We start from the raw sequence: 25,263 nt of genomic DNA on the forward strand, positions 1-25,263 counted from the left end.
ATCTTGTTATAACAATAAACTTATCACATTGCTGTGAAATCGATCCCTTTTTCTGGCATGTCAGCAATATGCTGTAAATTTGAAAACCTTTTTTGCAAGACAAGCCTACCTTCTGAGATGACATCATGCTAGTCTGTCTGTAGGGCAGGGTCTGGAAAGCACATAAGAGGCATAAAGTGAATGGAAATCACATATATGTTGGAGAATTTTATTTACACTGTTACTTCAAAGGATATGATAGATCCATGCCTGAATTGTGACTTGCCTACCCGGTTGTGCATTAAAGTGTAATTTCTATAATAATATTAATTATTCATTCATTTATTTAATTCGTTCTTATTTTATTTTGTTTGTGTTTTACAGTGTATTTATTTTTTTGTTCTGGTTTTGTTTTGTAGGCTATAAAGAAAACCAATAAAAATGTAATTTCATGAACATTATTAAACATGGACCTTTATTTTCACCAAAAAGGCTTATTTCTGCTATTGTAGGCTCATTTTGTAAATGTAAGCGCAAACTGTGCTGGCTGTTCGGCCATGACAGCGATCGTTACATTGGCCAGTGAGGCTAGTGGCCACCAGCATTCTTTTCTCTCTTAAAATAAGCGCCAAAACAAACACACACCTCATGCAGTTTAAGCTAAGCTACACAAACAGCAAAAAAACAAAGGACGTATCCATCAGACACACAAAATATCATGTTACGTTACGTTTTTACACAAAGCTAGAAGTGTGGCTAGCTGTAGATATAACTTATCATACTTTACAAGTTCTTCTTAACCTCTTTACAGAAAAAAAGGTAGCTTCAATGTAAACAAAAACGATATTAACTACAACTCATATTATAATACGAATAATATTACCTACATTTTAAATCAAATAAAGAGCTGCATTTGACCATACAAGGCTTTATAAAACAGCATATTTGAGAACAACCGTGTCCACTCACCTCAAGAGAATAATGCGGGAAGTTCTTCAGTTCTGCTCCCGTGAGGTCGATAATCAGCGTGAGCTTTGATTGTACAACCAATAAAATCACACCTTGTAGTGATGAATCGGTAATGAACAATTCGTTCATTGTGAACAAATCTTTAATATGGCTCTCAGAAACGGCTTCGTCACACGAAGTGATAACTACTTTATCTTATGTTACTTTATAAAATAATATTAATAACAATCATAATTACTTTATTGTGTAATTATATATATCTCCGTGCCAGCTTTGTAGTTTCATCAATTTAATTGGTTTATCATGCTTAATATATAATCATTAAATACATAATAGTTGGTTACTAGGTGATTGCTAGGCTGTTCTGTGTGGTTGCTATGATGTTGCTAGGCGGTTGCTAAGGTGTTCTGGGTGGTTGCTAAGGTATTTTGGGTGGTTGCTAGGGCATTTCTAGCCGGTTGCTAGGGGTTTGATTTCTTCTATCCATCTCTAAGTCATTAGAATTCCATAATTAGCTTCTGTAACCCGTTCTTCATATTGTACAGTGACCATTTTCTGGATATTTTGAACCATTTGTATACATTTTAAAATAACTATATGGAGATAAGCATTTTGCAGTAACTCATTTGAAGAGCCATGGCCTATACTGTACCCACATGCAATTTCCAAAAGTATTGGGACACCCCTCTAAATCATTGAATTCGGGTGTTTCAATCACTTCCATGACCACAGTTGTATACACATGCTTCTACACACATTTGTGAAAGAATAGGTCGCTTTCAGGAGCTCAGTGAATTCAAGAGTGGTACCGTGATAGGTTTCCACCTGTGTGATAAGTCCATTTGTGAAATTTCCTCACTAAATATTCCACAGTCAACTGTTAGTGGTTTTAAAACAAAGATTATAAATTATAAATATACTGTATATAATTGTTTTAATGATTGTACAGATATGTTTACAAGTGTATTGTTTATGATGTTCATCTGTATAATTTACAGATGCACAATTTATATGTATTATATAATTCAAACTCCATAAAACTCCACAATTTTCCAATGTAAATCTGTGGTAAAAAATTGAACTGCATCACTTATGCATCGCTTATTTTCACATTGCATGCCTTGAGCTATGACATTGTATTGTTTTTTATGTCTATTTGTTAATAAGGGATTTATGGACACATCAAGGTTTTTAGATTTGTAGAGTAAAAGTCATAGTTTTTATTTTGAAGTAAAAAAGATTATCCTACCCACACAATTGCAGAGAGGACCTATAAATTGGCTAGCATGTTAACTAGTGTTATTATTAACGTCCCAAATGTCCTCTTTGTAACGTTTGCTATGTGACCATAAAATACCCCAAATAGAACGTCCCCCTAAAGTCATATAAAGAACCTTGAACTGCAGCACTTTCATAACCAAAAGAGGACGTTCTATGAACGTCCCTAATGTTGTGTAAAGGTTCGGAACTTTCGTTACCTTTAGAGAACTTTTAGGGAACGTTGCACAAGGTCGCAAGAACGTCCCCTCCTACGTGGGATGAGTCTCACTCCCCGTCTTCACAAAAGCCTCAGGTTCTCTCTCTGTCTGAGCCCTCTCCTGATTCTCCAAACTTTCTGTTTTGTTATTTGTCTTCTGGGAAGACATTGTCATTTGAGAAGCAAATGCTATTTCTAATTTTTAATGTGTGCCAGATCTGTGCATTTTGCTTGGTTTCTTGCTGAACGATGTTTTCTGCCTTGAAAAACTTCACTAGAACGTCTTTACCTCCAGCTGCTGTCCACAAGTCTTGTCTGAGTGCTCCTTTTCCTCTTTTTGATTTCACCATTATTGTAGAAATTTATTTATAACAATTTAACACGTTTTAGTCACAAGGCCTAAATTTTGATCAGGTTTGTAGCAGGTGCGCCGTGTGTGTGTGTGTGTGCGTGTGTCTGTGTGTGTGTGTGTGTGTGTGCGTGCGTGGATTACAGGTGATGATTATTGTGATGTCAGAATTTACAGTTAGAAATCAGTTATCTCGGTTAGAAAGGCAGCACTAATAAACATAGGTCTACTTATTCCATTACAATATCTTTGAATCGTTACAACTAATCCATAAAGACAAACAAAGTTAATACTGCAGGCAGCAAGATACAAGACTGACGTCAAGTGTGGATGGGCATCAAAGACATGGTCAATATACTTGAAACTGAATCATTATTCTCTGATTTTTGACATTGCTTTAGCTTGTGGGGGAAAATCATCATTGTATTTATTCAGTGTATATCTGTTATGTATTACACATATTAATATGTACATATGATTTATTGCAATGCTATATTTGGGTATATTTGTAATCAAGAATGTGCAAAATGAGCTCAAATGAACTTCATCACAAGGGGTGAAACTGATCACACAATTCGTGAGATGTTATAAAATTTCAAATGTGATTAAAATGAACAAGAAATGACGCAATCTTTTTTTGTAAGTTATTTTGAATGAGCATTTTCTAAATGTGTAACTTTAAAATCATCTTGCTGTCTCAAAAGTATTTGTTTAGTTTGACACATTTGGAACAATGATTTGTGTCCCTATATCTTCAAGGTATCAATATAAACACCCTAGATCACTTTTACCACAAGTATTTTAATTCATTTCCATGAAATCTTCTGTAAATATTTATTTTACACAAATAATTTTCCTCTATCAATATTCTATCAAAAGAAATGTTTGTTTTTTTCAATCTTGATACATTTTATGACCAGAAAAAAGCAATTTTCCTTAAGGAAGTCCTATTAGACAGAATAATTATTCTATACATCGCCACAAGAAGGCGCTAATCACACGTAAATGCGTTAACTAGGCATGCCATAGACATAGCTTGGAGCAACCAGGACTTCTCTCGTGAGTTTTACTGGAAACGTGGAGGAGAAAAGATTAACAAACGGAGTTCGTGTTGAAATGCTAATCGGATGCTGAGCCCGCTACTGTGACTATTGGGGTAAGGACTGGACAGAAACATTAACTCAAGATATCCTTCATTTTGTTTGCTCGCTGACGAGTGAAACGGCCATTAAGTTTTGGGCCACAACGAACACAAGCACCGCTTCAGGCCTGCTACGGTATTTTAGTTTTATAATATATTTGGTTGCCGGCTTTAGATCGCATTAAGGTGTGTGTGGGCCCACAAAGCATGTTTGTTTAAGTTACTTTTAAGTGGTACACTGAGGTTTTCTGAATTAATCCATGTGAAGGTTAATAGGGTTTAAATTGTTGTCTGTGCATTTATATATGGTACAGTATTGATAATATTTTCTTTAAAAAAAGAGGTTATCATTTTATTCTGAGAGAGACATATACAGACACTTATGGTTACAAATCTTTATTAAAACTATAACTTAAGAAAGAAATAGACTACAATGTTGAACACATTTAAAATGCTCAATTCTGCTGTACATTAATGATGCTGTGACTTTGACCGCTGGCATTCATTCACATGCAAGATGGCTTTCTTGATTAGCCTCACTTCAACATTGACTTTATATTTGATGGAGCCTGTCAAAAGAATAAAGAGCAAATAACATTTATACTGATAAACAATCCATAAAGAATGATGAGGGACTGGTAAGCCACACCCACGTTCACATCAGAGCCCTATATATAGCAATGTGATGCCTATAAAACTAGATATAAATAACTTGTAACTGCTTAAGCACCATGTTTTGTGGCATTGCTGTAACTGCTGCAGCAGGCTCTGTTGTCAACTTTCTTGAACAGCCAATGGTTAGGGCCATGACAGCTGCCTGCTTTCACTTGCCTGTTATCCCTTTCCATTTTAGACACTGCTTACACATCGCAAACCAGAGGCGTTTCAAATGAAAGATAATAAATATATATAAATATAAGAGCAGATTCAAGACTGGCTGTTGTTGGATTAGCATGAACCATTTTATTTCTCAAGGTAATATTTTTATAGAACACCCACAAATTAGATATCAGGAAAGTCCCAGCATGCCTTGTGTCATGTAGATGAATGAGTAAAGGGTCACCTTATTAAGATGCATGACTTTTAATCAATTATTTCAAAAACAAAATTTATTTTATCAAAATTGTTTGTAGCAGTGTTTAAGTATTTGACACTACACCCCATCTACTTCCGGCGCATCGGTTGATGTGATGCGACACATCTTAATGGCTTAATGTCTGGGGTGTTAGAGGTTTGTTTAAAACAGCAAACTGTATTTTACAGTATACTAGCTAATAAAATGTCAAACAAAGTGAATTCTGCAAACAACAACAGGCTTTCAGTATGAATCACAAGGACCTTCTGCTTTCTGGACAAATGTTGTTACAGAAAGTAAAGTGATTTCTGGGTTACTATATTGTGTATTTCCTTTAATAATGATCAGAAATTCTCAAACTAATTCTTGGGAGTGAGTTATTGAGAATGATTAAAAACTTTATCATTGAGAAATCTCATTCTACATGACGAGGAACCACTGTAACAATCAAATGCCAATTAATGGTCACGAACTTAAAGGGATACTCCAGCTGTGGGAAGATGAATGTGTATTTAATAGTGGTCATTTATGTAGTAGAAATGTGACATTATTTTTGAATTTGAAGCATTCTAGACTGAGAAAAGGCAAAAAATGTATTTTTTACTCATGTGGCTGAAAGACAACAACTCCCAGAATGCACTTGCTTTGCACGCTTACGAGGCCACTCCCAAACCACGAAATAGTAAACACAACGTTAGTAATGCTGAACTATTTGCACCTACAGTATGTAAGCATACATGAAAATATAACACTAGCTCAGCTGACTACTGCGGGAACAACATTGTGATTATGCCGGTGTCCAAACTCTGTACATTACGTCTTAGTAACAAAAGAAATACAAAACAAATACTCACTTTACACTAAGCCGTCCATTTGTCCCTGCAGGCTTTGGCTGGCGTTTCCAATTTATCTTTGGGATCGTGAAATAAGTTTCCAGGACCCCCCTGTCCATGTGTGGTACAAAACTTGGGTGCTCAGTTACACATGCTAGCGGTGCAGTTTCATCAGCGGATTCAGCGATCTCATGCAGAAGAAAATGGCATCGCTGAAATTCGCGACAGCAATAGGACTCTATCTGTTTGCATAGACGCACAGTGAGAGCACCACCAGTTCGCCAGCTGCTCCGCGAACAGCAGCTGCTCCGGCCGCCTCTTGTCCCTCCATCTCCGCAACTGTTAGGTAGCTGTATTGCGCTCAGTATAGGTAACGCATGAGCATCCGATTCACACAAAAGATCTTCGAAATCCCCATCTGTCATTACTTCAAAACTTTCTTCCGCCATCGTGATTAGACTATTATACAAAGTTTTACAGAGCAAGAGCCTGTTAGCTTAGCTAAGATGGCTGACACTATCTTTACATTCTATGAGTAAGATCCCGCCTCATGGGCGTGGTGAAAACATGCGGAACTAGATACTAATATTGGCTGTAGTTTAAAGCCTCTAGTCCAAAAATCCTCCGATGACGCAAAAATCGTCATTTTGCGTCATCGGAGGATTTTTTCCAAACTAAAAATGACATTTTCTCTCATATCATGGGGATATGAGGGGGGGAAGCAGGGTAATTCTAAAATACTACTGGTTTTCTACTGATACAAAGCTTAATGCTAAATCCTGGAGTAACCTTTTAACCCCAACGTGTAGCTATAAACTCCTTAAAGAAATACTCTATCAGAAAATATTGATCCTGTCCTTTTTTACTCACCCTAATGATGTTCCATCCAAACGTGTATGACTTCCTTTCATGCACAGTGTTATCATGGTATGAACTTATTTTTCTTTCTTATGTAGTTGAATTTTGGATGAATTTGACTCTTATCCTGCTGATTGTCTTTGCAGTGACTGTTGTACTGACACACTGTGCATAAAAGAGAAAGAACAACAAATCGAATCCATATTATCATTGCCATTATCACATACATCAACAACCTTAACCTACATTTCCTCACTGCTCTCTGACCCCAAGAAAGTTCTGGTGTGTTTCTGGCACTGCCCCCTCCCTAATGCTCAATCCTTTCTTGGCCTTGTTGTGTTGGACTGGCTGTTCTCTACACTATAAAGCTGTTTCAGCATTGCAGATCCACCTCCTGTTATTATTAAAGAAATTGTTCAATAAAAAATGATCATGCTGACATCATTTAATCACCCTAATGCTGTCTCAAGCTCGTATGATGTTCTTTCTTCCACGGAACATAACCAAAGATATCTAAAGAGGTCTGTTTGTCCATAAAATGCAAGTGAATGGTGACCAAACTCCTCAGCGATAATGATTTCAAGCTCAATTACACTTTAGTGCTTGACGCGTAGAGCGCTAGATAACGCATAGTAAGTGTAATCATGAGCCTGAAATCATGATCGCCAAAGAGACTGCTGATGTCAAGGTTTTTATGTCTGTTCTCACACAAAATTGAATGGATCACATCAAAAGGCATGGATTAAAACACTGGAGTCATCTGAATTACCTTTATGCTGTATTTATGTGCTTTGTGGAGCTTGAAATTGTCGGTCACCATTTACTTGCATTGTATGGACAAACAGACATTTTTTCGCCATTAAAATTCCTTCATTTTTGTTCTGCAGAAGAAAGAACGTGATACAAGTTTGTGACAGTATAAGGGGAGTGTGTGTGTGTGTGTGTGTGCGCGCGCGTGTGTGCGCGCGCGTGTGTGCGCGCGCGTGTGTGTGTATAGTGATATATTGAGTGCAGTGAATCCAATGAATGTCCTAGGGTATGGAGTTGTTAGCGGTTCAGCAGTCTGATAGCCTGAGGGAAAAAGCTTTTTGTAGTGGTTTCTACTCAATTCACTGATGACGTAGATATTTTTGATCATGTGTCACTTAAGGTGTGGTTATGAGTGTATCAGATGACCCCTCCCCCTTTGCAATACAGGGCACCAGTTCAGAATACTATTTTAAGAACTAATTTAAGAACATTCCCAAAAGAGCTGTAATGGAAACTAGAGGGTGTTGGTCAGCAGATTTATCTGAAGGATTTGTAAGAGTCTGGACAACCATTAGAGTCTTTTGATCAGCAATACAATGAAGACACATTTGTAAGAAAATGAAGGAAATACATTATCAATAGATATGCAAGAGTAAATACCACAACGATTAATAATGCTAATATGCAATGCTAAAGGATAATAAACTAATAACCAAAAGATAAGTACTGAATTAAACATTAAAACAAATAAATGATATGAACACAGAATGGATAAATGCAATGCTGTTGAACTGAATGTAGCAATGGGAGAGAATTGTGTGGAATTGCTCCTTTTGGGAATCCACCTAATGGCTCTAGCAAAATGGTGTTACATAATGCTTATTTATCATTAAACATATAATATACGTATTATTTCTAACAAGCTGACCCCTGGTAACTGTTATCTAAGCAAGTTAACATATGCTGCAGGTATAAACTAAAGCCATGGTCTCTAGAAAGAGGTTGGGTAGCCATGGTGCTGCTCGTGTGGAACTCATTTGCATAAAGTACAGTTTTAAAACAGTGTCTTTAATGTTTTACCCATGGATTATTTATTTACCAAACCTCTTTCAAATGATTAAAAGCATCGTATGGAACAGATAGAGACCAAACACGATTAGAAACAGTTAAGTCATCATCTATGTAATTGTTTATCTTTTAATAGGTCTGTCCCGTGAACTGTTGTGTTAAGTACCCATACAAAAGGTAATGCAACCAGTCATAATGCTCTGCACGGTGCATGTGTAGAACAATCGGTTGGACAATCCTCTTCGATTTTGAAAATATTATATTGTGTATTTTTTATAATTTTTTTAAATGTTCATAAATCATGTGACCTGATGATATTCCACCTTTAACATGTATTTGTTGCATTCATAAGATGTTGGCAGAAGGATTAATAATGTATATGCAGATGGACTTAAATACAGAATCTACACTGACTTTATCCAGATCAATACTGGTGCTGGCCAGTCTGAATTTCTGCCATCTTGCAAATCGTAACTGCCTTAAATATAACGTGCAAATTGGTCCGAATACACTCCTAGAATATGTGGACAACAGGAGACAGGACAAAGAACACAGCCCCATCACTATCGATGGAGCACCGATGGAGAGGGTCAGCGGCTTCAAATTCTTTACAATTCACAGCTCTGACGACTTCACATGTGCTATAGGAGGTCTGACATGCATCTATTTCTGTTAGCTATAAGTTAAATGAAATTTCAGCTACATTACATTGTTATAACATCATTACGTATCCTAGGGAATAAGCCATTTATGGCTTTAAATGTTTGATTTTTTTCTAACATATATTTCTGCTTAACTTGTTTGACGATATTAAGTTACATCTTGATAAAGCTACACATGTTTTATAGTCACAGAGTAATCTGTTTTTCACCGGCCTTAGTCTGTTTCACACTTTAGAGATACTCCCTAACTTTACCTGCCGAATGTCTAACGAATGTCCAATATAAAAACAACTTTACCGCAATAAGAGATGATTTATTGATGGAGATATTTATGATAATGCTGAGAATACAAAGAGTTGTAATTAATGTACAGTTGTGTTGGGTTGCTGCTGATGTTGGTGTGGAGGGTGATGAGATAGCAGATGGGATGCAAAGAGAGAGTTGAAATTAAAGGACAATGAAATAATGAAAGTTTGGAAAAGATGAGGCCAAATGGAAGAACGGCAGTGAGGGAATCGTAGCAGAAGAAGTGGGACACAGATAGCAAACAGAAATCAATTAAGCTGAAGACTTTGATACAGAACATAAGATATAGGCTTGTTTATCGTTTGTTTGTTTTTTTGAGTAAACTGAAGTACATAAAGCCCTGATGTCCCAACGTTTGAAAATTGATCTTTTTGAAAACGCCGTTTTCGCGTTGTAGTAGTGTGGACTGTGAAAACGGATGCTTTCGAAAACGATGACGCGTTTCTAGTCATGTGACACATTCAGTCCAAAACAAGATGGCGAACGACGTTGTATCTGGGCTACTCTCCAGTTTGATGGCGTTGTTTAAGATTAACGTCAGTTTGTAAATACTTAATCTTACATTTCTTCAAATAAGACGGGATGTTTATTCGCAGTTGTTCAGCGGCGGAACGCGAGGACAGTTTCAAAGAGGCGAAAAGTAAATAAACGCCTGAACTTGTGTTTCCGGTTTCAAGTAGACCGCCATTAAACTCCGAGAAAGAGAAAGTGAAACTAGTAAAACAGGATCCATTTTATGACTAGATCAGGAAATTACACGATGAGAGAAACAGAGAGAAAGTTTGACAGTTTTTGTTCCACTGAATCGTCTGAAACAATCAATAAATTCATTGTGAAGTATTTTGTAGGTGATATTCTTGTCAGTACCCAGGTAGCAAACAGACGTTGGCCCAACGTTGGCCCAACGTCTGTTGTTGTGTTGGGCCAACGTTGGGTGCTGACGTTGGCCCAACGTAATTTTGTCCGTTGGGCCAACGTTGGGCCAACCATGTCATTGGACGGCCAGCAGACCTTCGGCCAACCTAAAACCACTAAAACAACATTGGGCCAACGTTGGGCCAACCATGTCATTGGACAGCCAGCAGACCTACTGCCAACCTAAAAACCACTAAAACAACATTGGGCCAACGTTGGGCCAACCATGTCATTGGACAGCCAGCAGACCTTCTGCCAACCTAAAAACCACTAAAACAACATTGGGCCAACGTTGGGCCAACCATGTCATTGGACAGTCAGCAGACCTTCGCAAACTTATAAATAAATAGGTTTACCTTACACTCAAATTTTAAGATTGTGAAATGGCTTATTCATTGTTGAATTGCATTAAGAGACGGCACAACAGACAAACTGAATTGGTTATAAAAATGACCCTTTTTATTGGTAACAAAATTAAGTTATTGAAGTTTAATGCAATTAACAACGTGTTGTGGTGCTGTTGTTAAAAAATATATAAAAATGCAAAGAAAAGTAAAACATAAAGCCAAATAAATCAACAAGGAACCAAAAAGTGACAAAGGCAGCAAAGAAAATGCAGAAGAAGGCCAAAAAAAACCCACTGAGTGGCTCTGATGATGAAGACGGAGCGGAGGAGAAGTAGCAGCAGCATATACTCCTGTAAAAAAACAACAAACATACAAACAACTTTTTAGAACATTTAAGATGTGTCGTTCTATTTTAATTACACAACCCAAAACAGAAAAAAAGTTGGGGTGTTGTGCAAAATATAAAAACAGAAGAAAGGGTAAGCAGAAAGATCATATCTGAGGGTTATTTTGTAGAGTTCTGTATGATTAGTGGATTAATTGGCATTCTTTCATTGACTTGCATTGTATTTCATTCAATGACACGTTATGTGAAACTTTAAGGGGTTGTTTTCTCTTTTGCTATTTCAAAGTTATGTCTTAGTTTTGAATGTTTTTTGAAACATATCACCTATGACAACTTTTGCTAGCAAAAGTGTAGAAAATGGGCTCTTCTGTCCTCTCCCTTGCCAATTAAAATTGTTGGCCAACTCATTGGTCATTATCTCTCTCATAATCCTGTGGACAATGTCTTTGGCAGATGTTCCACCCAAGCTGGTAAGATATCTTGTCTATGAAAAAAAATCATGTGTTAAGCAGCAGTAAACCAGGTCTAGATCTTAGAATGTTAGTATTCTTTTAAGTGAAGTAACAGAACATCATTAGAATTTACTAGAGAACGTTGTGTGTCTCTGTTTGACAGCCTATCCTCCAGATCTTTTATGCCTGTCATGCTCTTTAATGGAAACTGAAACTCCTCATTCACAACTTCAGCTGCATTCTCTCTTTGCAAAATAGCCTGAAGGAGGAGCGTATTCTGCCTGACTTGACCCTTTATCTCTTCCAGCATCTGGTAGAGCCGGAGTTCTCTTTCTGAATCAGACAAACATACGATGCAACATTATAACTACACAGAATTGAACGTATAAAGAGAGAGACTGCATCTCTTCTTTTGTTGTCTTTATCATAACATAACTTTTCCAGCCTTTTGTTGAATCCATCCCAGCTTTTTTTTAGTCGTGTTGCTGGCATTAAATTCAAAATGTGCCTCCATTTCCCATAAAATAGTAAAATTTGACATTTTCAACATTTGATATGTTGTCTATGTCCTTTTCAAGCTAAATATGATTTTACAAGATTTGGAATTTTGTTTTTATTTTGCATTTTACATAACGTCCCCAATTTAAAAATAAATTGTGGTTGTAAATCAAAGCAAATTGATATTAAGGCTAATTGTCAAAAGCAGGGCTTAAAAGGTTTATCATTTGAAAATAGTACAACTTAGCCAGGCTGAAGTTGGTTTTATTCTCCTTTTTGGTTACATACATTTTATTTTGTTCCTTGAACAGTTTCTAATCCATGTTAGAGACTAAAAAGGTAATTACTAAAAACTCCTACGTAAGGAGTTAATTCTACGTACCATCTTGTCTTGGTTCAGGGACTGTCACAGCAGGTGCTGATGGTGCAAATGGTGGTATGGCTGGCAAGGTCAGGCTTTTGGCTCCATTACTGCAGAATTTCTTTTTTTTTTGTCTTTCCATTGTCTCTGCACATGGAACAGTATGAAACAGAATCAGTACAATGTACAATACATTGCCAAACATCACAACATTTACTTCCATCCAGAGCTTCACTGCGATCTTACACAACAGGAAAGTGACATTTCAACATATCGTCCCCATGGAATTAAATATAGTTTACTACAACTTAATTTTGACAGAAATGTCAGATATAACCTTGTACTGTAATTTCCCAACTATTAGCCGCAGTTTATACATTCATTCTTCTAAATTTCTTCAGGTTAATACACGAGAGCAGTTAATATGGTATTAATGTTTTTTACCTTGCATAAAACAGTCTCCTGTGGCTTATACACAGGAAATTACTTTAATTCTAAAGGGACCATATTCCCAAGTCTTGGATTTAAGGAATCTGTGGTGACCAGATATGTTGGGAAATGATGCAATGACCACTGTATGTTTTTGTTTGTACCTGTGTGGGGCCAGCTTGTTGAGGCCTGCACTGGAGGTCTTCCTGAGGCTGTATCCGTCATATATTTTGATGATGGTCTGTTGGACACATTAAGTGTAATCAATTTTTTAAAAGCTCAGTGCAAATAAGCAGTAGGCTATAAAAGGAGAACAGAGGAAACATACACTCTTTTCCTGTACACTGTCCTCATCTGTAGACTCCAAACTGTTGCCTTTACAAAATTTCACCAGCTTTCTTCTGGCTTTTTCATAGGAATCTAAACATAGAAACAAATAACATCACTAAGCCTATTATCTGAACATTTGAAAAGAACTGCTTGGCATAACTCACAAGGAGCATCTTTTAATTTTTGAATAGTTATTTCTCTATATTTCTCAATAATAATTCATAATTAATTCCTCAAAGACTTACCATACTCAGCCACCCATTCAGTTGTATATTAGGTCCCATTCTTCATCAGGAGTTTCATTTTTTCCACCGCTTTTCTACATTTTGTACCGTTATATGGGGGCCAAAAGGAAATTTTTTTGTCGATGCTCAGCCAGTCACTTGGTATTACCTCTGTCTCATTCTTTTCAGTAAAAACAACTATAGAATACATCTATAAAAAACAAAAACAAAAAAACAATATATCTAGTGTTACAACTATATACATTTATTGAAGCTCTATTAATTACCCAGTGGAAATCTATCTAAACTAAAATAATTCCTAGTCTTATTATTACTATTCTTTATGATTGATAAGTTTTGTACATTTGTAAGATGCAGAAAGGGGGGCTATTGGGGAATCAAGCAGTATGCAGTAAAGGATATGCCACAAACCCATCCTTATGCTGTAAAAGAAGGACTTTTGAAACAGTCTGTGTAGGAACAATAGTCAATGACTGCCCGGGTTGTTTCACAAAGGTTATATCAAGACTTGATGAATCTATGGGATAGGTGAAAAATGATGACTTGTTTTGGAATTTAAGACAGACTAGATGCGATGCTTCCTTGTCTTTTAAAATGTTTTTCACTATATAAATATCTCCATTGAACAGAATATAGTTGTCTCCCTCTGATAAACTAATTAAAGTTCCACCATTTACATATTTCTTATACTGTGTAAACTGCTGAGATGTCACATTGTATGGAAAAGGCCCATTCTTATGTTCCTGGTAAAACCATCCTTGCACACCCTTATTTTAGTTCTGACACTTGCTTTTCTGACAATCTCCTGATGATCTGTTGAAGGGGCTGGGTAGGGGTCCTAATCAATTTTTTTAATGTGTAGAGGAAGTTCTCAAATGGGAAAGCTGCTTGAAATTATGCAGCACACCAAACTGCCTTACATCATTGGCAAGATGTGTCAGCCCGTGTATGTTATACACAACGTAATTACCATAAACAGATTGAAAATGCTCGACAAATGTGATCAGTAACTTTTCAGCAAAATCACAGTACTGGAGACACAGTGAGGGGCAGCATAATATTCGAATGGCTACATGCAGAAGCATAAAATTGTGGTATAGAACATTCGGTAGATGGTCTTTCAGTGCTACTGGACCAGTGTACAGGAGAAAAGTTCTGAACTCTGTTGCTTTCCACCTATCTACCTCAACAAGGGATCTCCCTTTTCGTGCAAACTCTCTGGGGAGTCTCATGGCAAAGGACATAAGCACTGCAGAAATTAGGCCTATCTGATGAGCACCTAAACGAGTTGGAAGTGGTCCCCTCATCCAAAACCCTATCAACTTTCTCACAACCCCAAGAAAAACCAGATGCATAACATCTAATGGAAATTGGGAGACCATACCAATTCCAACCCTGGTCAACACACTGGTCCCTTTATGGTGAAACTCATCGTCTTTATTAATAAAAGACGTATCTGTCCAGTAAAGTTGAATCTACTTCAGGAAAAGTCATGCGATTTTCCTACCATGTTCCCTCCTGTGTGCATTTTTCACAGCCGTGGTATGCATTGTGGGCTTTAATGTTTTTTACTTAAAGCCCTCGCACTTGCATCGCAAACAAAATTTGAAATTTTAATGTCTACACATTTGCCAATTACATCCACACCCTCTAATTTAAGCTTTCCATATTCATTCACAAATGATTCTAGGAACAGATTGACATTCTCTGGTTTTTTAGATCCAAGATATAAAGCGATGACGAATGGTTGCTTTGTTTTGTCTTCCTCTACCAAGCCTAGAATGGGCCAGAACTGCTTATTGCTGCTTTTGAACAAAGGTAGTCCATCAATATTCACTTGTAAGTGAATGGCCTTTGGGAGAGGGTCTATCTGGTTTAACACATGCCTAATGACTTTCTCCACTCCAAAATAATGCATGGTGCCACCAGCAATCTGCTGGACCTCATAATTAGTTGGAGTGCCTAAAAGAGTGCAGGAATCCTTTGGGAGATATGGATGATATTTTCTCAGGATGCCCAACAGCCCATTTAGATGGCATTGTGGTATTTGGCTGTCTATTGCCCAACCTCTGATCTCCTCAGCAAGACACTCTGCAGACTCAACAAATTCGTCATCACTTGAGTCAGTTTCTGTCAGAGCATTTGACCAAAATTCATCAGTCACGTTATCGTCAACATTAAACTCAGTCTCTAACTCATCTGAGTCATAGGACATGGGCCAATCAGATGCAGCATCTGACCACACATCATCAGCAGGGCGTTTTTTCCAGGCATATGTTTACGCCGACCGCGCCAGATTCAGCACTGACGCAAACCTCACTAAGGATATTGTAAGCCCTCTGCTTTGCCTGACGTTTAAGTGTTCTGTCTGAATAAATGTTTGCAGACATTGTTAGTATGCTGCCAAACAAATAACTACAGCTGATTTCGATTATGTTTAATCTAGACTAGAAAGCTACAATGCTCTAACGTTAACTGTTAGAAGGTAGCAGGCTAACGGTAGATCGTTACATTGAATGTAAATTATGCTGGCTAAATTATAAGGCTAACGTTACATTTACATCAGATTGTAATGCCTTACTAGATAACATATTGATTATTTATATACTAAAATAATATATTGAATCGAGCAGATTACCTTGGACTGGCTGGGTTAACGGCTGAAGTGAAGTCTAGAAGAAATTTAAGATAACGGTTAAAAGATAACGGAAGATAACGGTCATTCTAAATCACGCACGCACTGTTCTCTTGGAAGAATGAGCTCGCGCCGGGCAGATAATTTCTAACGCAGGTGCTGAGAGGGATCTATAGATCATTGACAAGGGAGCTAGCATATATATATATATATATATATATATATATATATATATATATATATATATATATATATATACACTATTATTTAAATGAGCAAAATTGGCCACTCAGTATTTAATATTCAATTATTTTAATTATCACAATTAAAGTTTTAATTGTATTAAATTGAACAAGTTTTCTGTGTCAGTGTCGCTGCACAGATGAAGTTGCGATCGCCATAGTGAACGCACCTATAAAGAGAAATGCACATAATGGATTACATAATCAGAGAGTAGCCTATTTCTTTTCGCTTTGAATTGTTCGTTTAAAGACATTTCAAGCTTTCTATAGTTCCTCATGTCTGTGAGGCATTAATTTATGATGAGATGTGCTCCAGTTCACGTGCAATGCAATCGCGCCACGCCTCCATATCATGATCATTTCTGCGTTATTTCAACATAATAACTGCTGGGACATTCCAGTCTGCAAGCCAAGCGTTCTTATAATGGTTTTCTATGGGAGGAAAATGCTTAATGTGTAGGAACGCGTTATGCTTCATATTCTGTGCTCATCTGATTTTTTGTACATCCTACTTTATTATGATTTTAGTATCATAACGATTAATAAATGCATGCACAATTATCCGTGAACTTTATAAATGTTGCAGATATGTTGCACAAAAAAATGCCTTTCAACTTATGTGTGCAAAATTCTGAATTAAATGTGTGCAGTAGGGCTACTGTAGGCCTATATGTTGTAGCCATTAAATATGCGCATTTAGTTTCATATTTGTTAAAATATTATAATGTTTTTTTTCCCATCTATGTTGATTATGAAAAGTGAACAGCATGAGTAAGATAGGATGTGTAATATATCGGGAGACATGGAGTTGGTCAGACAGGATTTTGACCACTTCTTCATTAAGTTTTGTTTTGTAGAAAACCTTTCTTAAAATATGAATTTCGTTTTGTATAAATTGTATCTTAATTTTAATAAAATTTGCATCAACCAATTGCCTGGATTTAATAAATACGAAGCAAATATAGCAGACAATTGAATATAATCATGACATGGAGCCGCGTGCGTCACTTATTGCACTTATGGCATTGCTCGTGAACTGGAGCTGCGTCTCATCATAAATTAACCGATTAATAATTTAATTTCTTTAATTTAATTTGTGTGAATGGGAATTTTCATAAATGAGATGCAGGAAGAAATTGATTGTTGTATTACAAGACTTTATTGTATAAACTGCTCTCTCAGAACAGCCTGTGACTGGAGAGCTGAAAGAGAGTGAACCTGAAGACTTGTGTGTTGATTGTCTGTCCTCTGTCAATAAACTGCAGACGTGGTCCACCGAAGCCAGTGGTGTTGTTGGAGTTTCTTTGTGGTGTGTGACGAAGTCCGCTACACATATATTTGAGGAAAGTGGTGGGCCATTGCAGCTGACCATACCAATGTTGGCCCAACGTTGTATTTCTGTCAGATAGGTTGGGCCATTGCAGCTGACCATACCAATGTTGGCCCAACGTTGTATTTCTGTCAGATAGGTTGGGCCATCGCAGCTGACCATACCAACGTTGGCCCAACGTTGTATTTCTGTCAGATAGGTTGGGCCATCGCAGCTGACCATACCAACGTTGGCCCAACGTTGTATTTCTGTCAGATAGGTTGGGCCAACGTAACCAACCAAAATTGACGTTGGCCCAACGTCTGTTTGCTACCTGGGTAAAGAGGAACATCAACAGTTCTTGACAGGTGAGTACTGAACTGCTGCTAAACAAACCAAAACTCACAAGACAACAATAATAAACCTTTCAAACTATCAGCTACAGTAAGACATCTAACAGATATCTAAGTATTAATCACAGCAGAACAAACAGATACTGAGACTTTTGCTCTTTTATCTGAATCGTCAGTATGTGTTCAGTTTCTTTGGCACTGAAATGTTATTTCTTCTATTGACTTGAAACGTTGCTTTGTTTTCTTCTGTTGAGTCTTCTGATGTTTTCTCTTTATGCTGGTGTTTAACATGTCATAAAAGCTGACAGTCTGCAATTGAACCTCATTGATTCATTTCTAATGGAATATTCTAGAGGTCAAATAAAAACAAATATGTGTCAGTATTGAACAAATAAACACGTCACAAATATAGATGATGTCCCGTTTGTTGACAGGTGTTCAGTGGACTGTTCAGATGATGTCATGGACTCCACAAAGGATCTCAGTGGACAGACAGACACAGGGAAGGTCAAGAGGTCAGAGGATTTCAATGCTTTAATAAAATACACTGATAGATATTTCTGATATGCTGCACAACACTACAGTATAAAAACACTGAGGAGAAATGAGAACAGACTGGATTATCTCAAGTATAAACATGTGAAAACAGCTTTAGGGTAAAGTGAGATCTACAGTCAGATGACAGTGAGACCGGTTTGATTCAGTCACAGACATGATCAAACCTGTACAGTCAGTGTATATAGAAGGTGAAACTCAAATGTGTTTCTCTGAACATTTTTAGACAAACACAGAATTTTCTTCAGATGAATACAGAACAAACCATCAAACTTAAGGAAGAGAGAAATATTGGGAATAGTAAAACTGAGAAACTGATGAGAGGAAAAGAGTGTTTGTGAGAGTTTGTAGTTTTTAAAACAGTGTTTAATTGCTGTTGTGTTTTAGTGTCATTCATGGAGAATCTCCTGAATCCAGCTGTGTGTCCATGAAGAGTGACCGGTCAATGGATCATCCACCTGGATTCAGTTCAGGAGCCCCTTGTGCTGATGTGAGGTGAGGACTCTCATGTTGACTGACAGTATGAACGTGTACACCACAGTCTGAGAGACGATTAGAAAGAATCCAGTGTAAAAAATATAAATCTAAAAGGAAATATGCAATTATAATAAAAATAATGAGTCCTTGTACAGCTGATTGCTTTACTGTAACAGTTTCATTGGCATCTCTTCACAAGAGCTCATCTTTATACTGTACAGTAATATCATGTGAACATGACAGAGATGATCAGACATGACAAGAGATTGTTCCTCAGGTTTATCACAGGACATACAGTCTGCTGGAGATTACAATGTTACTAAAAAAGGACATGTTGACTATATGTTACAGTATGTTTCCACCTGCGCTACAGTAATCTGTGTCTGATGAAGAATATGTTGTAGGGATATGTGTTGACACTTTTTGACTTTTGTTTGACAGTATTTCAGTGACACTTAAAAACTGAAGAAATACTGAGTTACTGAAGCTTCTTTTTTCTTTTTTTGTATGATGGAGAATAACAAATGCAGAATATGTAGACAAAAGTACAGGCATATTTGAAAGTAAAAAATACTCTTGTACTGTATCATACTACATTACATACACCACAATAAAGAGGCTGTTTATGTTTTGTAAAGGAATTCTGGTCACAATAAAAAATACAAGATACTTAAAAACTTCCAATGATCTTGTCATGTCCCGTTATGTCGTGTTTTGAAGCTCATTGTGTTCTGAATGATCAGATGTTTTTCATGTCTGTGAATGTTTGTGTGTTATGTTAGAGGAAGTTGATTTTGAGACATGTATGATGTGTTTTGGTGGTTGCTGTGCATTATGGAAGAGAGATGAACTGCTGAACTATATGCAGAGTTTAGAACATATGTTCTCAGTTTGGGGACAAGTGTGTAAATGATTGTAAAAATACTGTAAAAAAAAACATATGAGAAAAGATGTTCACACTTGGCAGGTTTGGTTTGATTAAAACAAACTCTGGTGTGATTGTTCTATTAGTGCGGTTCATTTGAACAAGTGTGAACGCTGTCACCCAAACCTTGGTGTTCCCCAAAACAGTGGACAGAGACCGCCTGAATAGTGGGTCTTGGTCCGCTTCCAAACCAACTCTCGTGCGGTTCGATTGATGTATGAACGCAACATGGACCAAAGATGTCTAAACAGATCAAAAACAGCAAATAATTTGCCTGATACTGACCTCAAGCATACCTGGTTCTTTTCTTCATAGGAGCTATGTTGCCTATTACAGTTCGGGACAGGCGTCAGAAACTCCATCAGCCGTCCTTGAAGCATATCTTTGTTTGTGTGTGCAACGGAGGAATTCCTGGCACTGTTTTGACTCCTTTAGACATTTTATTAACTCTTCTTTTACTCTCAGCTGGTAAAACCACCATATATACATTTATAAATATAACGAGCACATTAAGCCCAGCATTGTTTTGGATGTTCGGCAAGTTCCATCTAAAAAAATATACATCATAAAAGCTGTCCAATCAGGTTGTGACTTTTTCCTGATGCCTTTGGTTTTGTATCGTTAGGTACAGTGTTAAAAATGCCAGTGTGGACGCTAAGTGAACCAGGACTAAATGTGCCATTTTCTTTTTTGGTCTGGACCAAGAGAAACAAACTACAAGTGTGAACACACCCTTAGTGCGATTCATTTGAATAAGTGTGAACACTCCCTTAATCGAACCAAACCTGCCAAATGTGAACACAACCTAAATGATGAGAGAATATCCATTTATGGGTGAACTTTTCCTTTAAATTAAGCAGAGTTTGAAGCTAATCCATGGTTTGTCGATCCATGTTTTATTTTTATTCGAGTTGTGTTGCGCCACTTAATTTAAATCATGGTTTAATAAAATCAGAGATTAAAATTGTAAACTGTGATTAAAAACTTCACCTGTGAATAATGATGCCATGATGGATTCTGAATCTAGCTGTAGATCATTAATGCACAGGGCCGATCAACCAGGTTGAGAACATATTGCAGCAGCGTTTTCAATAAGAATCAAGATGTGCAAATCTCTGCTCGACCACCTCCCCTCCCTTCAGTTCCACTATTATATGGCCAGAAATAAAGAGTTTACGCTGCTGACTGAAGCGAGTATTAGAGAGGAGGGGAGCAATAATGATCACCTGTCGCTTGTAATAATAGAATAAATGTCTATCAGAGGGATGACGGCACATCCACTGTTTGCTTACCCAGTCATTCATCTTTAATCTGATGCTAATCTTCAAACACCACTCAGACATCCAGCTGTCACATCGTGTTGTCATATGCACAACTGTTGAAGAAGAAGAATTTAATTGTCTGCATGAGGTTTAAATGAACTAATATGAACTCTTATCTCTTTTCTGTTTAAGTCAACTCCATATGAAGAGATCAGACTCACCGGAGCCCAGCTGTGTGTCCATGAAGAGTGACCAGTCTATGGATATACCATTTCATTTTAAGGGTGAACACACATCAACTGGTCTGAGGTACAACATGTTTGTCAAGATAGAAAGAGATACTGTAGATTATTTATATTTTAAAGAAAACCAACTATATGAACTCTTGTCTCTTTTCTGTTTAAGACAACTCCATATGAAGAGATCAGACTCACCGGAGTCCAGCTGTGTGTCCATGAAGAGTGACTGGTCTATGGAGAAGCCATCACATTTTAAGCGTGGACACACATCAACTAGTCTGAGGTACAACATGTTTGTCTGGATAGGTCAATTAGTATTATGATATATTCACAATATAATGCACAATTTCTTTTTCTTTTTTTGGCCAAACTTTATTCAGTTGTGGAATGTGATTACACGTGTTTTAATGTGTTTAAATTAAATTAATGTGTTTACTATGGACAGAGACGTGGGAAAAACTTCTCATAATTATTTATTTAAACAAAACGTTAAATATATTAACACATTTCTGACTTCTTACCAATTTATTTTAATTCACTCATGCAATTGTTTCATACTCAACAGATTTCTACAGAATAATCAGTTCACACAGAGACCTTGGTCTTCTTTAGTATTCACTAGGTTTATCACAAGAGCAACAGCAAAGGAAACTATGCCACAATGTGCATGTTTTCTATGCTACTAGTTTCAATTATATATTTAGAATAAATGACTGCACCAAGGAGATGACATAGTTTCACTAATAATGTGTTTATTTTGCACAAGGCAATAAATCGTTTTAATTCTTTTGGTGTTATTGGAATACTGTTGCTGCTATTTCGTTAATTTTACAGGAAAAAAAACATTGCAAAAATAACGATAAAACACTGCAAAAAATTATTGACAAAATACAAAAATACACATTTAGATGGTGTTTGTTTTAAGCCTACTATACTCCATCTGTTTGCATCTGTAGATTTCTTCTAAATAAACCAAATCAAGCTAATCTGCATATTTAAACATGAGATTTCAGGGGAAAAGGATCTTAATGTAAGTCATTAACTGGGGAAGTTCTGTGGTGATATTCTTTAGTTATTTGGTTTATCCTATTCACTTGCATTGCCTTGTCAAATGTATGCAAATCAGAACATTTGAATTAGTTAATGCCTAATTTGCATATCAATGTGGCAATTGTGATGACGTTATTAGACACAAATTTTACTGTATTCACCTGTAGTGTCTCCAATAAGGTACATTAGGTTGTATGGCCATGATATATTGCCTTAGCTAAACATTAGCTAACCTATTACGTTAGGTAGTAGTATATGAGTCATGCATGTTAGCAAGACAAAGGTTTACTATATTTGTCTTTTGGCTAATTAGCTGTAAAGTTGAGGCACTGGTAGCTTAGTCTTTTGTTTATCACCACTCACCTCCACACAAGCCAAGAAGAACACAACTGGGATAGGAGCTAGGAGGGGCTAAATATTTAAGTAAATTTTTTCATATTGGGACTGAATCTTCCTGCACTTTTTTTGGTTCCGATCGGGCGAACGGCCTAAGATTAACACTGAGGAGCCGTGTGGGACAAGCGATGTCTTCTTATGCAGAGGGCTGCTGGAGGGGCTGTAAAGGTCAGATAAGGTCCCTCAATGCTGGGGCCCTTTTTCAGCTAGAGTGCAGCAATATAGCAATAAAGCAATATAAAAGGATGTGCTCAAAGTTTAACCTCAACTATCTCGTAGCCTCTTTCCTCATCAGGTCAGAAACTCAGGATGTGGTTTGTCTGCTAATGTCTCCTTCCCCCATCGAGTTGGAAATGCAGGACAAGCTTGTGTCTACCAGGGGACATATTTTTCCCTTTCTGATGAGGAGATTGAAATCTGATGCCTTTCTGATCCTGGAGTGTGATTGGCCACTGGTGTCTGAAGTAGCCACGGTGTTGCCCACCCTAGTGTGGAACTCATTTGCATAGCATAAATTATAGTGTTAAAACAGTGTCTTTAATTTTACCCATGCATTATGTCTTTACCAAACTTCTTTAAATTATTAAAGGCATCGTATGGAATGGATAGAGACCAAACACAATAAGAAATGGTTAAGACATTGCCCATGTATTTGTTTAACTGTTAATAGGTCAACAATCATTAACATAAACTGTGCTTTGCATGAAATGGAGTGGATGTGTTGTGGTTTATATGAATTTAAGACCTCCAATCTTAAGTTATGAATAGGTCTCTGTGTCCCTCCCCTGCTGCTGCATCCGGGAGGTCTTGAAGGAATTTATGGCAGTTCTTGCTCAAACCTTAGGAATGAGTTTTCTGGGTGCAGAAGGTCCCCCTTCCTGCCCTATAAGAGGTGTCTGGTTGTTGTCTGAACATCTTATCTGATATTTCTGAACATTTGTTTATGTTCATTCACCAAAGATCCAATCACATTGTGGCACATCTTCTTCCACACCGGCAGTTAGAGAGGGGCACTGCCACAAACTGGTTCCTGGAGTGCCATCTTAACTGATGTTCACCACAATGGTCTTCAATCATTTTTAAATATTCATAAAACTGTTTTGTGTATACTTATAAACTTGTCTTAATGCATTTCACCCCTGTCTCTCCATGTTGAACGTGATTGACTCACATGCCAAACTGAACGAATGACATTCCTCCATCTCAATCAGTTGTTCAACAGATTTTCGTTGCAAACAAGTTTTACATTCAGTATATTTGAAAAGTGGCTGGTAAAATTGGGCATTCACCCTCCACTGTGGCTGGTGGGGAAAAAAGATAATTTCATATCCTGAATTTGCCCACTTGATCTGTGCAGGTTGAAAGCACTGAATTCTGGCAAAATGTACAGCATTAAAACGGATGAATTACTTCACTTAAACACATCATATTTACATATGAAATGAATCACTATATCCACAACATGTATTTAATATTATTATTACATCTGCACAGACAATAAACCGAATGAACAGGTGAACTTGATCTAAGTTACGCACCTGGTCATAATACGTGTAACTAGCGTTGTGAATCTGCTGTTTCTGTAAGAAACACACTATACACTCAATGCAATATCCTACACTGGCTAAACACAAACAATTTATATCAGTTTCTAAAGTATGACGAATTCAGAAAACAGCAGACTAACTTCTAAAGTGTAAACTATACTTCAGTATATTATTTCAGGAGCTCAGGTTTTTACAACAAGGACAGTTGTTCAGTATTTTGTATGTAGTCTGACTTTTATATGTTTGATACATGTTTAAGAATATTTGTTTAAAGTTGGGTTTATTACAACTCTGAAGTACTGCTTAAGAATGGCCAACATTAAGCCCCTAGAAGTACTACAGGCCATGCCGAAATTCCCATTTCTGGTCTAAAATGTTCTAATTTGGTACAATGGTACTACAGGCCAACAGGAACCCACAAACCAGAATGGCCGACATTAAGCCACTAGGGAAGCTAAAGGCCACGCCAAAATTCCCGTTTTCTGGTCAAAAATGTTCTAATTTGGTACATTGATACTACAGGCCAACAGGAACCCACAAACCAAGAATGGCCAACATTCACCCCTAGGAAGCTACAGGCCATGCCGAAATTCCCATTTTCTGGTCTAAAATGTTCTAATTTGGTACAATGGTACTACAGGCCAACAGGAACCCACAAACCAAGAATGGCCAACATTAAGCCATTAGAAGCACTACAGGTAATTCCCAAAGTCCCATTTTCTGGTCAAACATTTTCTAATTTGGTACATTGATTCTACAGGCCAAAGGAACCCACAAACCAAGAATGGCCCACATTAAGCCCCTAGGAAGCTACAGAGCCACTCAAAATTCCCATTTTCTGGTCAAATATTTTCCTAATTTTGTACATTGATACTACAGGCCA

General features: G+C 37.1%; 3 protein-coding genes across 7 annotated transcripts in view; 2 read left to right on the forward strand and 1 right to left on the reverse strand.

Moving 5' to 3' along the window:
* LOC127650623 (NACHT, LRR and PYD domains-containing protein 3-like) overlaps positions 1–25,263 on the reverse strand; it is a 615,184-nt gene that overhangs the window by 164,182 nt on the left and 425,739 nt on the right. The window lies entirely within an intron of this gene.
* The window catches only part of LOC127650622 (NACHT, LRR and PYD domains-containing protein 3-like), a 527,629-nt gene continuing 506,275 nt past the window's right edge, over positions 3,910–25,263 (forward strand). Inside the window, exons 1-5 of the mRNA XM_052136143.1 lie at positions 3,910–4,051; positions 18,364–18,444; positions 18,872–18,979; positions 21,341–21,457; positions 21,554–21,670. Of these exons, the coding sequence (XP_051992103.1) occupies positions 18,392–18,444; positions 18,872–18,979; positions 21,341–21,457; positions 21,554–21,670 (395 nt within the window). The 5' untranslated portion in view covers positions 3,910–4,051; positions 18,364–18,391. The remainder of the gene's footprint in view (positions 4,052–18,363; positions 18,445–18,871; positions 18,980–21,340; positions 21,458–21,553; positions 21,671–25,263) is intronic.
* Positions 10,276–25,263, forward strand: part of LOC127650628 (NACHT, LRR and PYD domains-containing protein 3-like) — an 857,046-nt gene continuing 842,058 nt past the window's right edge. The window contains exon 1 of the mRNA XM_052136180.1: positions 10,276–10,315. The gene's annotated coding sequence lies outside the window, so the exon portion shown is untranslated. The remainder of the gene's footprint in view (positions 10,316–25,263) is intronic.

This window comes from Xyrauchen texanus, chromosome 10 (genome assembly GCF_025860055.1).
Source record: "Xyrauchen texanus isolate HMW12.3.18 chromosome 10, RBS_HiC_50CHRs, whole genome shotgun sequence".
Taxonomy (NCBI): Eukaryota; Metazoa; Chordata; class Actinopteri; order Cypriniformes; family Catostomidae; genus Xyrauchen; species Xyrauchen texanus.